The sequence below is a fragment of the Lissotriton vulgaris genome, chromosome 7 (assembly GCF_964263255.1).
Source record: "Lissotriton vulgaris chromosome 7, aLisVul1.2, whole genome shotgun sequence".
Classification (NCBI taxonomy): domain Eukaryota; kingdom Metazoa; phylum Chordata; class Amphibia; order Caudata; family Salamandridae; genus Lissotriton; species Lissotriton vulgaris.
The window spans coordinates 842,831,267-842,845,417 of NC_141695.1; the positions used below are offsets into that span (position 1 = coordinate 842,831,267).

General features: G+C 40.9%; 1 protein-coding gene across 1 annotated transcript in view; it reads right to left on the bottom strand.

Moving 5' to 3' along the window:
* The window catches only part of CCDC57 (coiled-coil domain containing 57), an 817,765-nt gene that overhangs the window by 626,254 nt on the left and 177,360 nt on the right, over positions 1-14,151 (bottom strand). The window contains exons 5-6 of the mRNA XM_086931199.1: positions 12,679-12,836; positions 5,498-5,572 (exon numbers count right to left, since the gene is read on the bottom strand). Of these exons, the coding sequence (XP_086787325.1) occupies positions 5,498-5,572; positions 12,679-12,836 (233 nt within the window). The remainder of the gene's footprint in view (positions 1-5,497; positions 5,573-12,678; positions 12,837-14,151) is intronic.

Genomic DNA, 14,151 nt, shown 5'->3' on the forward strand with positions numbered 1-14,151 from the left:
CTTAGTCACCCTACACGACTAACTATGCTCAAGTTCGCTGGGGCATGCAGGGGGACGTTACAGATAAGTTTATTATTTCCAAGGGGGTCCGCCAGAGTTGCGTCCTCGCACCAATCTTGTTTTCTTTATTCATTAACAGGGTTTCTAACTACCCTACAGACGCACCTACCTTGGTAGGCATGAAGATACCTCTGTTAATGTTCGCGGATGACACCCTGATAATTTCTAAGACTCAAAAAGGGTTGCAGGCAGCCCTTAACAGGTTCGAGGTGTTTTGCCATGATCATGAACTGGTGGTAAATGTGGAGAAAACAAAGTTTATGGTTCTCCACAAAAGTAAAGCCGTAAAAGGAAGAGTTTTTATGAATAATGTCCGTCTAGAGCAGATGGGCCTTTTTACGAACCTGGGTATTACACTAGAGAGGAAATGAAATTGGAAGCCTCAAATCGATATGCTGGCTCTTAAACACGCCCAACTGACTGGAGTATTGATCAAAGAGCATAGACTTTTTCATACCAAGCCAGTGGCCCCAGTTTTAAAGATTCATAAAACCAAAATCAGCACCTCAGTATTATATGGAGCTGAGCTGTGGGGTTTTGAGGATTTAGCTCCCCTAACTACAGCCCAGAACAAATTTGTGAGAGATTTATTAAGTCTCCCACAATCAACACCTTTGTTGCCTCTTTATTTAGATTTGGGCTGTAATATATTTAAGGATATAGCTCGCTTCAGACCTGTGGCATACAGAAGATTTTGGGTGACCCCTGAATTGGCATTGTATGCCCAAGCACTTCTTGAAACCAGTGGGGCAGATTGCTCACATAAGATCCCCTGGCTAAGAAGGGCAAAACATACCTTGAGGGATATTGGGCTAAGTAGCTTATAGGAGGATCCCGTAGGAAATCATTTCCCTTCAAAGAAAGAGTTCAAGGCAGCTTATTGGAATATGGTCATGATGAAACACTTTTCATCTCTAACGAGGCCTACCTTGACGAGGGAATTTTTGGAACACAAACAAGAGTTTAGGTATGAAAGCTACTGGGATCTTATTACTGTACCTTACTATAGGAAACTGTACCATCAGTTTAGAGTGGGCTCCCTCCCTATAAAAACTTTCACCTGTAAATGGCATCCCCTGAATGACGACAAATGTATTGCATGCCCATCACAGAAGGAATCATTAGCAAACGTTCGGTTTGTTTGCCCAGCTTATAGGCCACCAAGGAACAAATGGCTCAGACCAATTTGTCTGATTTTGGGTACCAGGTCAAGCGTGGAGGCACTAAGGATATTGAAATCCGATACACATGAGCCCTTAGTGATCTCAGTTGCTAAATTCCTACGATGGATGTGGGTCATACGAGCAAAAATGATGAGGGCACCAAAGCGGGGTACAATTTTTACAATACTTTTAGCAGCTAAACGTCTAGTGGTGGCCAATGGTTCTGATATTCTGTCCATGTATGTAAATCCTTTTACCCATGTAGCGCATTAGCATTGTTCCTTTATTAATTTAGGGACCAAACATTGTGGCCACATTGTGAAAGTCCTGTGTATGGCGTACACTAGTGATTTTAAGTAAATTGATATTTATCTACCTCTAAATTTTTAACCTTAATATTAAGAGTTTTATTACTGTGATATATTTTGAAGTTTTATTGACATGTATTTATCAAATCATTTTAATATCATGAATATGTTAGTCATTTTGACCTTTTGATGTATGACGTCTTTAATGATTTTGGAAATCGAAATATAGACAAATCGAACTGAATTGAAAAGGGACACTTTCCATGCAGTTTGTTGCAGGCCTGCCTTGTGCAATGGAGGGCCCCTTAATTTGGAAAGGACAATGTTTAGTTCTAGTGGAGTAGAGGACCTCCTGACAAGGGGGAAAACCTTCTTTCGACCTGCAAGAAAATGCTTTAAACGATGATATAGTGAAAAAGCATGCCTCATAGGGGCTCTTTATATACACAGTGATGTCTGCCAAATGTACTTTGATAGAAGTAAACTGTAGGCCAGGTTTGGCCAAATAAAGAAGATAATGAAAAGCCGTCTTTTCTTGACCAGCTCTCTAATTCACCTGCCTCCAAAGGCACCATGCAGGGAATGTCTTCCATTTGAAAGCACAGGATGAGTGTGTGGACATTATTTTGGCTACTTTCAAGATTTTCTAGTAGAATCTGAAATATTGAGATGGCCCTGTTTAAGCACTCAGTAGTGAGGCAATCCAGTTCAGCAAGTGCTGGATAGGATAATAGATTCTGTAGAGGGCAAATTAAGCTTGTGCGAAATACTCTTGTGAGGTTGAAGAAGCAAGTAAGGCATATCTAGACACTGTCATTGTCTCAGCAAGCCTGAGCAAAGAAAAAAATGTTCTCAAAATGAGGAACTGGGAGTTTTTTAACCAGGTCCTGCACATACACTTCCAACTAAGGTATGCAGAAAATACAGGAATGTGCAGTTCCTAAAGTGTAGGAGAGTGTCATCTTGCACAGGATCATCTTGGTGATGACTTTGGGAAGTAGGGAAATCAGAGGAAAAGTATGGTCGAATGTCCTTAAACAGTTTATCAAAAGGGCATTGCCCCTGGATCGGACTCTGGGAACCTGGACAGGAATGTGTGGCATTTTACATTTTCTACTATGGCGAACAAGTGGCAAACAACTGTTGTTTGCCATTGTCCAAAGAGGTCTTGTAGGACGTCATCATCCAATACATACTCATGCTGATCTAGAAAATGTCTGTTGAGCTATTCCATGTTCCAGTAGATCTGAAAGGTGAATCACAGACAGTAATGTTTCTCACAAGTGCCTAGTGCTAACTGAGCTTCCCACAGAAATCTGGTTCCTATCTGCTTGTTAATGCAGTGCTTGGCAGCAGTGTTGTCTGTTTGAATTAGAGTTATTGATGCCAAAATGGATGTCTTTGAAGTTCTTATGTGAGTAAGGGCTTCAGAAATAGAAGACCAGCTCCCAGTTCTAGAATGTTGAGATGGTATAATTTCTCAAAGTGCGACTATCTGGCCAGAGCAGATAGATCTCCCATGTGAGTCCATCAGCGTTTCATCAGGATTATTGATGCGCCGAAATGGATGGCTCTGAAGTTCTTCTGGAAGGAAGGACTTAAGATCTAGATGAACAGCTCTCAAATCTGGCCTGTGATACCGGACAATTTCTCTATCCGTGATATCTGCCTGAAGCAGATAAATCTCCCATGTGAGCCCCTCAGCCTTTCTATAATGCCTCTGTTATGACTGATAAAGGTGTGTGAGGTTTCTGAAATGGAACTCGCAGTAGGATGTTCCCTCTCTCTCCCCACCATGCAAGAGCCTTGAGTGCCAAAGATGGACAGTCTTATCTTCTCTTCCCAGTCTCCTGTCTTCTGGTAGCGCTGATATTTGAGGCAGGAGAAGGTGAGATATATAAACCCTCATGTTCTAGCCTTCTTACTAGACGTGGTTGTATGGTCTAGGAGGGAAAGTCTTGTCTTGCATAAAATATCAAGAAGAATGTGGCCTTTTATTAATTTGTCTTTTTAGGGTGGGGAAGGCAACAAGGTCATTAGTGAAGGTGCACAAAAAGACTGTGCATTAGAGACTGGCTTAGAGCTCCCTTGGTCAACCTGGAGCATGTCTCTAAAGAAAACCTTTTCTTAGTGCTTGCCAAGCCCAATTTGTACTTTCAGGCAGCAAAATCAGAGCTCTGTGCTAACTTTGTTCATGTATGGTGAATATACTTTTTTCATGCAATACTCTGCCACAAACCAATAGAGGCTTTGCGAAATAATGGTGGCTTATATTACACTTTTTCTGATTAGGCTTTGAATATGGGAAATACATTCCCTGAGAATGCAGACCTTCAATGTAGTTCATGAATCCCCTAAAAATATTTCTTGAGAGGTGAATCAGCTATCTTGGAACGGTCTTTGTAGATTGAGTCTTCTCAAGAGCAAGGAGCAAAAGGACTGTCAGAGCCTTCACTTCTCTGACAATGAGGTTGAATTGTCTTTCAGCAAGAAAAAAGCCTTAAAAAGGCTCTGGGAGCAGAGCTTATGAAGATTATCTACATTTTGAGCAGAGCTCCAGAGAATTTGATATCACTTAATGAGCAGTGGAACATCTGACCACTGGATCCCCTGATGGAAGTTGAGCTCCACCCCACTGTTTAGAGTTTTGAGGTAGATAAAAGACTACATATAGTATATGAACAATGCAACGTTTTTTGTGCAAATGAACAAAGCTATTTTAACAGGGGCTACTGATTATTCCCAGTCCGACATAGGCAAAAACGTTGTAGAAGTTGATGATTCAGCCTTTGATGAATCAACTATAAAGGAGGGGAAATGCATTTAAAGCTGTTACATGTCCTATCTGTATAAAGATACTAGTGCTGCAGCAAGCTCTGTGGGTGTGCTATGTATGAAACGCTTCATTTACTGTTTTACTGCATTTATTCTACATCTATAGGAAGCTTGCAATGCTATTGCCTTTCGTCTATCTACTCTGTGCCTAAGTGTAACTTGCACTGCTGCTATCAGTGGTTTATATGATCCGTGCATAAGGGAGCCTTGCACTGCTGCTGTGTGCAATGGTTTTTTTGTTTTACTTTGTGAGAGGATATTATAATGCACCATCTGTGCTCAGAAGGAAGCCTACACTACAGCTGTCTATTTTGTATCTATTCTATGAAAAAGTTCAGCTTGAGAGAAACCTATACATTATGCAAAAGCCAAGCTTGAGAGAAACCTGTACATTATGCAAAAGCCAAGCTTGAGAGGAACCTGTACATTATGCAAAAGCCTCACCATTGCCTTTAGCAATGTGCATGTGTTAAACCTTCTGAGTAACACTAAGGTTGTATGATTATCAAGGGGTGCTGGGTGGCATTTTGTAGTTAGATATGATGCCTGTTCTCCACTAGCTACTTTCAGGGGCATAGTGAAGCACCTTCTACACCAGTTTGAGCAGGAAGGACATTGGAAAGATCAATTTGTTTTTTATTGATCTTCTTTACTTTGAATTGTGACTCATAGTGTGCACAACTGAAGCACAGCTAATAAACCACGCTGTAAGAATGAAAATAACATGACAGTTGTGTGGTGGGGTTAAGGGGTGGCAAAGGAAACAAACATGGCTGCAGAGAGAAAGAGAAATGATGAAAACCATAAAGAAAAAAGGGGCTAATGGAGGAAAAATGCAAAAGAAGGGAAAAAAGAAGAATACAAAGAAGCAAAGTTAGAAGGAAAAGATAAAGCAGGAAATACAAAGGTTTGTAAGGAGTGGAAGAAAAATGGAAAGAAGAAAAGAAAAATAGAAATAAAAAAGAAGAGAAATGAAACGAAAGCAAAACAAATATAAGGGAATTTTCCTGGGGGAACAATTTCCGGTGAGCTTCCTTGAAAGTGTAGGGATCGCAGGCTTCGCCGACTCACTTAGAGGCAGCTACATAGCACAAAGTGTCATCCGTTACCTCACACATCATAGACACTCACTTTCGTTGAAAAGTTTCCTCTTCTTTCTTCCAGCTGAGCTGAATCTCATGGAGTTTATTCTTCAATTCCTTTATACTAGAATAATAAAAACACAAATTAAGAATGGAGCACAGTATTGGGATCACTACTTGTCTCCCCATGCCCAAATATTGCAGACCACTCAGGCCACTAAACGAATCAGTTACTGCAGGCCACTCCCGACAGATACCTCCAAGCATGACCACTGCAGGTCCTTAATGTCAGTCCGTTCGTCACTCCGCTCTGGGTCACTGAGACTCAATGCATGCCATGCAGTTGCATGCCAAGCCTTGCGGCTAACTCCTGACGGGCTCAGGCACTTCAGGTTGTTCTGTGTATTCTCTTACTTCCTGCACTTAGTTATAATACAAGATTAAGGGTTTTGACAATGATAATTAAAGCTTACATTTGCTCCAGATAATGTATCGACTTTTAGTGAATGCAATCTGATTTTGCGAACCTAATCCGTGTACATATACCTCGGTTAACAAAATAACAAATAGCAGGGGGTTGCAGAATGACATGCCTAATTGACATTAACAAGGTAGGCTGCCATTTGCTACTATTTGTGATTCACTACAATCATAGGGATTGTGGCCTACAAGGGACGGGTAGACCACCAACCCTATGACTGCTTTATAAAATGGATTTGAAAGCAGCCCAGTTTCTTTAAGGAGTCCAGGCTGCTCTAAAAAGAAAAAAAGTTTTCTGTTTTGGAAAACTTCAGTGAGACCAGGCAGTGGTCCCACAGACCACTGCCTACACCCCCTGAAGAAACGGCACTGATTCCCATTGGGGAGGGGGCGTAGCTTAGTCACAGAGAATCCCCCGGTGTATATTCATTTTCTAAAAAACACAAGTGGTGGGCCGCAGAGTGGAGGGGCGAGATGATCAAGGTTTGAGATGGACTGTTCCCATGAGGAGCAGGATCAGTACTGATATCATTAACTGGGCCTCTGTCTGTAGTGGCCCAGTGGCCGAAAAACAATGGTTTGGAATGTGTCTGGAGCGATTGCCAATGGTTACACTATTTGCAAGCATTCATCCCATCACTTATAAGTTTTTGATTGCCAGAAGTATGGCTGTAAACCTGACACTAGTGCAGCTTTCCAAACCTACTACTGCAATGTCTGTGGATTCCAAAAAGTAGTACAATTACACCCACTCCAAGAGAACTTCTGTGAGTGCAGATTTACTACTTTTTTAGTAAACCAGTCACTATATATATTTAAGTTTCCGCTCCTAAACAGTAACAAGTTAAAAGCACTAAGGGAAATGAGAACAATGAGAAAAAGTGATCACTGGTATAACTGGTGACCTCTTCTCACAAGGAGGCAATCATTTGTGGCACGCACTTTAAGAATATCCAGGGTGAAGATATGAGTGTGCTCTGAATTGGGAGTGCTGCCCCGCCATTGAGAATCAGAAGTATTGTGGTTTCAACGTATGAGGATGTTACAATTTGCATTCTGAAGATACTGGAAGGTAAAGGTATTCTCCTTCCGGAAGTATTAGAAGCACTTCCTGGAGGGTCACCATGTGACAGGATTGTTGTCCAGGTACTTGTTTAACTCTCTGAGGTCCAGAATTGGTCCCGATTGTCCTGTTAGCTTCCTTATTAAAACGAAGCTGCAGTAGAAGTCCTTGGCCTCTGTGGGATTTTGGGACAACCCCCATTGCTCCTTTCAGGAGAAAGAGAAGAATCTCATGTTATAGTTACCACAAGTGTAAAAAGTGTTTCTTCTTGCACGGGTGATTTGGTATTTTTGAAAAATATCCAACGCTCAGCAGTAACAGGTTATGGACTCCCAAGCAAGAGTGTATGGGGACATTTTCTCGTCAATCCGATAGGTTTAGGATGGCAGGAGGAGCAGTTCAGAAGATGTTGTCTTCTAGTTGTCCTGAGTGCATGTCTTCACTGTCTGATGGTTACAAAGCCCTGGTCATTGCTACATTGTCAGAAGAAATAGAACGGTTGCCCGTGACTTCTGTACTGTGTGAAGCAGCTTCTGAAAACCTGTGGTTGTCTGGAGCCATGAAAGGGAGATGAACCAAGGTGCCTAGACGGCAAAGCTTCAAGGGACAGTTCAGTTTCTGAATATATTTTTTTATTTTGTAGGACATCGTCCATGTTTTTCCAAATATTGTTTTCCCGCCAAAGGCCATGTCTAAAATTTCTAATTGGGCCTGTAGGCTGAAGGCTGTGGATCATAACCAATCTTGTCTTTGTAGGACAGCGGACACTGCCAGTTAGCAGAAGAGCTGTGCTGGATTATGGATTGCCAAACGTTTGATGGCCACCAAAGCATTGGCCCTCCTCAATTAGGCTTTGGCCTCCTCTCATCTGTCTTCTGGGATCAAGTTTATCAGTGACAAGATGTCATGCCACCTTTAGCTGCCTTAATGGCAACGATGACCAAGGCATTCACTGCTTTTATTTTAGTTGCCATTATAGAGCTATCCATGACCCCAGATTAATTATCCTTTGAATGTCTGTTAGGTGGTGCTGAAGCTGGCGTGATAGGATTTTGTGATCGCCTTTGTGCTCCTGCAACAATAAGGGAATCTGGTTTAGGATAGCCCGTCAAACAGAGTGAGGCCAAACCAGGGAAGGAGCACTACTGCCTGCACTGTCTCTGGTATCTAAATTAGTTTAATGTGCCCTGGCCATAGAAAGAGCAGAATAGGAAGTAACCTTTTGACTATAAGGTGTTGAGTTTTGAAGTATTAGAGAAGGTATTGCTGCTTTACTGACGCTGCAGGAAGACTAAATTGTTTTAGTTGCCCTTTCAAAGAGCACATGGAAGCAGCCTATGCCATCAGGAGGGAAGTCCGGCTGTTATGGTTACTTGTCCCCCTCCTTGGGTAAGATGTAATCTTCCCATTCGTGTTCATAGTCTTCTTCTTCCCCTTCTTGCAGCTCACCCTCTTCATTTCTGAGAAATGGTCATAATCAGACATATCATGTTCGCCCATGTCCTTATGTGTTGGTGGAACAGGATGTTGTGTTGGTGTAGCTCAGGATTGTGCAGAAGAGGTGTATGTATCCAACATCAGTGGAGATAGAGGAGAGGAAAGTAGTGTCAGTACTTGTGGAGAATGTGGCAGCACAGACAGATGACCCACAGACTGTTGAAAATCAGCCTCTTGAAACTGTTCATCATTTGTTGCAACGTTGTCATGAGGCATCAAGAACCATGGAATGGCAAATAAATTTCATACACAAATGTCTGAGGTTGCTAGCCATATTCTTGAGTCTTCCTTTCCTTCATAAGGCTCCTCCTCAAATTCGAATACATTGTGCACTATGAGTCGCACAGGACTATTTGCCACGTCTAAGGCATTCTCCTGCTCACTGAACCCAAAAATCTGAGTAGGCACTTGTAATGTCATATTCAATGGAGAGATAAAAATCACTGGATAAGAAATTTCCCTCATCGAGGAGGTGGCAGTCGGCAACGAGAAGTCTGTAATTGGTATTGGTGGGAAAAAGCGCCATTGACTTTCTGTTCATCGATGGTTGTTGGTGCTCATCTGTGATGAGATCCTCACCAGTGTTGGTGTCATCGATGACTTGTAGCTGGCCTTATTGGTGTGAATGAAGCCTACACTACAGGTTTCAATAGAGGAGTGGTCATCTTTTTCGTAGATAACTAGAAAGGCTTTTTCATCAACGGTGAGGATAACAGGTCTGAAAGAGCTGTAATGGAGCTGGATTTTTAAAGGTTTTCATGGAGGTTGATCTGTTAATAATTTGAGTGTTTTCCTGAGGAAACACCAGTGTTTCCTGTAGAGTATGCGCCTGCAGGGAATTTAGGTGAAAAGTCTAGCTCTGGAAACTCCATATGTTTCCTTTTTTAGGCCGTATTCATGAAAGTGCTTGGAGAGGCACTTCACATGGGATTATCCCTAGTGAGGCATCACCTTCGGAAAAAGGGAGTTTCTAGTTTCTCCGGCAGATAAAGTGGCAACCTCTTTTCCCTATTCTTCAGGGTCTTGGAAGGAAAGGTTTAACAAATATTGCAGCAAGATGCCTTTTACGTTGGATGAATACACCGATTATGAGGGTCATCAGTGTAGGCTTTATTCTGGCCACAGTTAGTGCAAGAATTAAGTAGGGAGTTCTTTCTCTTGCCACTCATGGTGGTTGTAGATAACAGGAAATTGGAGATTTTCCTCAAACCCTCCCCCCATCCTCCCCAAAAAACCACTTGCAGTATGCTGAAAGATGAAGTTAGGACTGGCGGAAGTCCATAGCAGACCGCAAAGGTATCCGGATGAGGTCAAACACAGGTTAAAGCAGGGCACCTCTCTTGAACACCCTCACACATGACATGCAGTAGAAATCTGAGCTATCTTGGCTCTCTATTGGAAGTAAGGGAGCAAAGCACATCCAACTACCAGCCTGAGGTTTTGACTGTTTCAAATGAGGTACATGTGTAGAATATGGGGGTTGATTTAGAACATCTTCATTCTTAATAGAGCGATTACGCCACAATCTGAAAGTCTCTGTGCGATATGCCCCACAAGGAGAAAAAACATCCCAAACAGACTCACTAAGAGGAGTGAGACACGGATGTATCTTAGCCCCATTCCTGTTTTTGTTTGAAATAAATGGAATTCCTGAACATCTAACAAGGCTAGGTAAGGACTTGCAAAGAATAAGAGCAATTGATATTAATCCTCCTATACGCAAATGATGCAGTGTTAATTGTTCGTACGGCAAATTAACTACAGGTTCAATTGTATTATATTGTGGACTTTATGCAGGACTTGGAACCAACAGTGAATCATTCAAAGTCCTACATAATGACATGTGGGCCTTCGAATACTAAAACTAAGCACTATAAAATGGGAGGGGGAACATCTCTTAAAAAGACAAACGATTTTAATTATTTAGGGATAATATTTAGATCTTCCCTTTCATGAATATCCCTCCTTTTAATGAAAACTCAATTTGGCAGGAATACTGAAGGCATCTTCCGCTTTGTTCTGAAATCAAAACATGAGCCAATAACCTAACATGAGCTGATAACCTTTTACAAAACAAAATGCATTTTGGCAGCCCTCTATGGTGTGGGGGAGTAGGGCTCGCTCAAACGTATGGAAAATGGCCTCACACGTTGGCTGCTTTCTGGCCCAAAAAATTCTGACAACTTTGTCTGTCATGAGGAGTTGGGCTTGCCTTTTATGGAAGACCAGATAGGAGTGGCTCCATTTCTTCTGGCAGAATCCAGAGGCGGGGTTCATAGGGACATGTATTCATGACTGTTTGTCTTTAGATAACGTACATAATATATCCTCACTTGCCTACTTAATATCTTCCTTTGAAAAATTATGTTTCAGACAAAAAAATTAAAATACACAAAACCTCGGTATAAACCCTAAAGTGATTGTGAAACAATGTTTTAATGAGGTCCGTTTGGATAAAAGATTACAGAGGGCACAGAAAATGAAGTCTGCTGAGACTTATTTACAAATATCAACTGATATAAAAATAGAACGATATTTATTATGGTTTCCAAATTCTATTCATCGATCTTTTCTTACGTTTTTTAGATTGAATCTAAGTCATTTTAAGGTTGCCTTTCCAATGCAATGTATCTGGCAGCATGAATTACTTTCTTGCCATTGCAACAATGTAGCTAAACAAAGCACAGGCCACCTTTTGCTATTGTGCACACTATACTCCAGCCCAAGAGCCTCCTTCTACAGCTCCTGTGCTTTGTAAGGCAAATATTGGACTTTTTCTGATAGCCTTGGAGCATTTACAAAATCTGCCTTCAGAAGACATATGTTACGCAGTTCTAAATGTTATCAAGAGTGCTTTAGATATTAGAAAACAGTATGAATCAATAAGCCCCTAATGAAGGTATTAGATGGATTGTATGCACAAATTAAAAATATTTAGATATGCCTTAAATGAGATTCAAAATTATATCTTTAGGTCTTGTTTTAGATTATGAGGAATGTTTGCAGATAATCTAATTATTTCTCGTTTATATTATGTGCCACATCTGATATTAAATATTTCATATCTATGTAAGCATACTATATATATATACCAAAATGTATTATTGTATAAGGAAATATTTTAAATGCGTTTATCGCAAAAGTCGAACAAAAATGTATTAACTGAACTGAACTGAGGTGGATGTGCAAGTAAACAAACACGGTTGTGTGGGCTACAGCCATTGTAACATGGTTTACTGCTATTTTGAAATGACTGGCGATTCCCAGCCTGACGACGGGGAATGATTCAAGCATGCAAACATATGAAAGATCTAATATTGGAGATTTTTTTTTACCAGAGGTGACCTAATGAAAACTGAGAAACTCTCATTCTCCAATTATAAGTGCTTATCAGGATAATTAAGTAGTCTGGGGAAGTCCTAAAGATGAGTTTATCCATCAGGTACTGCATTTTAAAGAAAGCAACAAGAAACTAAAACCCTATGAGCTATCTCCTGACAAAATGTTTCCTGTGAAGACCTTTCACCAACCTCGCCAGAGCATTTTGAGGCACTTGAAGGCAGTGAAAGCATACTTGGGCAGGCCAACTAAAAGTATTTGACCATAGTCTGACCCGAAATTAGTAAGCAACACCTGCAATAATCAGTCTGTGGAATCAATGATCAATTACATTTATTTTTCATTTTACATATTCAAATAGAGCCCTGTCCTTCATACTACAGACAATGTTATTGCCTAGCCCTTTGAGAGAACTATGGCTAGTGCTATCTTGGCAGGCCCAGGAGGATGACCTCTATTGTATCTCCATTCATCTGTAGCTAGATTTATAGAACCAAGTTATTTACTCTAATAAAAGAGCCCACCAAGATGCCACACTGAGGAAGTGAGTCGTTATAGCAATGTAGACTTGGTTGTAATCGGCACAGAAAGGACACTGCTCTCCAATACTTCAGACTGACTTAGAAAAGAGATACATAAAACATGAATAGGGATAGGTGAGTAAGGGATCCATATGGGATGTCGCGGGACAGTTGTGAAGGTAGATTAGATGGTGTCATTGAATTAAAGCAGTAGAATAACTCACAAAGATTTAGCAAGAAAGAGTAATCAGCAGTATCAAAAGCTGTGGATAGCTCTACATATACTATTTATTTATCATACTTTTCAGAAAAGTTATTAGACAAACAAACCGTGCATCCTTCACAGCCGCTATGTCCTTCAGCTCCCATTCCTGATGCTTTATCACTTTGTCAAGCTCCATGTTGGCAGCTTCTGTCGTCTGCAGGGATTCAGCAGTTTTTATCCCAGTTTCTCTTAATACATCAAGTTCCTTGGTCAACAACTTTACCTTTGCAAAGAAGGATGCAAAATGAAAAGGACACGATTCATCCCCTAGATCTTCGGTGATTGTGCACATAGACGGCTCTTGAGATTGAGCTCAGGAACCACCCCACTCCCAACACATTTAGCTTGATTTTTCTCATCTGTCCTATCAAAACACTTCCACTTCTAAAAGGAAAGTCACAAGCCTTCCTTGCTATTCAATTTGGGACGATACCACAGGATAAACGGAGAGAAAGTTAAACTAAGCTGAGACAGGATGTCCCCTCCACTTTCAATCATGGAATAAATGACAGAATGTATGTGCATTAAAAACAAATCAAGAGAAAACAAATATACTTGATCATAGATGACTCCATGGACCACAGTTATGTTTTTTTCACTGTGGAAAACTAGGTAGAAAGTGAAAGCATACAACCAAATTATGCCAGCTATAAACGCCTTATTCACTGTCATTCCAGTATGGCAACTTTGTGGGTCCCTCGCTAGAATCCTAACTGAAGATCAACATCACAATGAATAAAATATTCTCAGAAATTCCAGAGATTTTGATGCATAGTCCATGACTGTCTTAGATTTATATCTTTTTTGAAGTGCAATAGCCCCTCATTCTGGCAAGGCTCTGATTCCTGGTGCTCGGTATCCCAAGTTTAGGGCTTTGACGCATTTTTTTAAGACAACGCAGGCTACAAGGGGATGAAAGGGCAGAGTGGTTAAGCTAGGACGTAACGTAATCAAATTTTGTTGTCTTTTGATTTTAACTGCCTCTGACAATAGCATGTTTAATATGCACTACAAGACGTTTCAGGAATATGACCAATGAAGGACCTGTGTTTCATTAATTGTGTGTTATTTAAATAACAAGTGGCTATTAATGTAGAAATCATTTGGATTTGTATGCAATGCCAATAGTGGGAAGATCCCTTAAAGGTTCTGCATTGCTAACAGTTTTGGCTGAAGTGAAAGTGAACTAAGTGATTATTAAAAAGCACACATTTGTTTGAGCCTTGAGTTTTAGGTGTGCATCATGCATTCATAATTAAAAGAGTGTGAGGCAGGACCCGAAGCAGTAAATGTTGTCAGCCAGTGAACACTTGCAACAGTTCTCCATTGTCAGAGTACTGGTGGATTGGGCTTGCTAGTCAACTAGTGATACCCATAAACGTTCCATAAAGAAGTTGCAAATTTCAGTCACTCTGAATCTATTCCCATTTTACTAAGTGGTACTTAATTTCCTACTAACGAGGTGTGTTCAGCCTCAGGCAATGATCTCTCAAGACCTATGGAGAGGAATCAACTGTGACCGGTCTGTGAGAGACTAG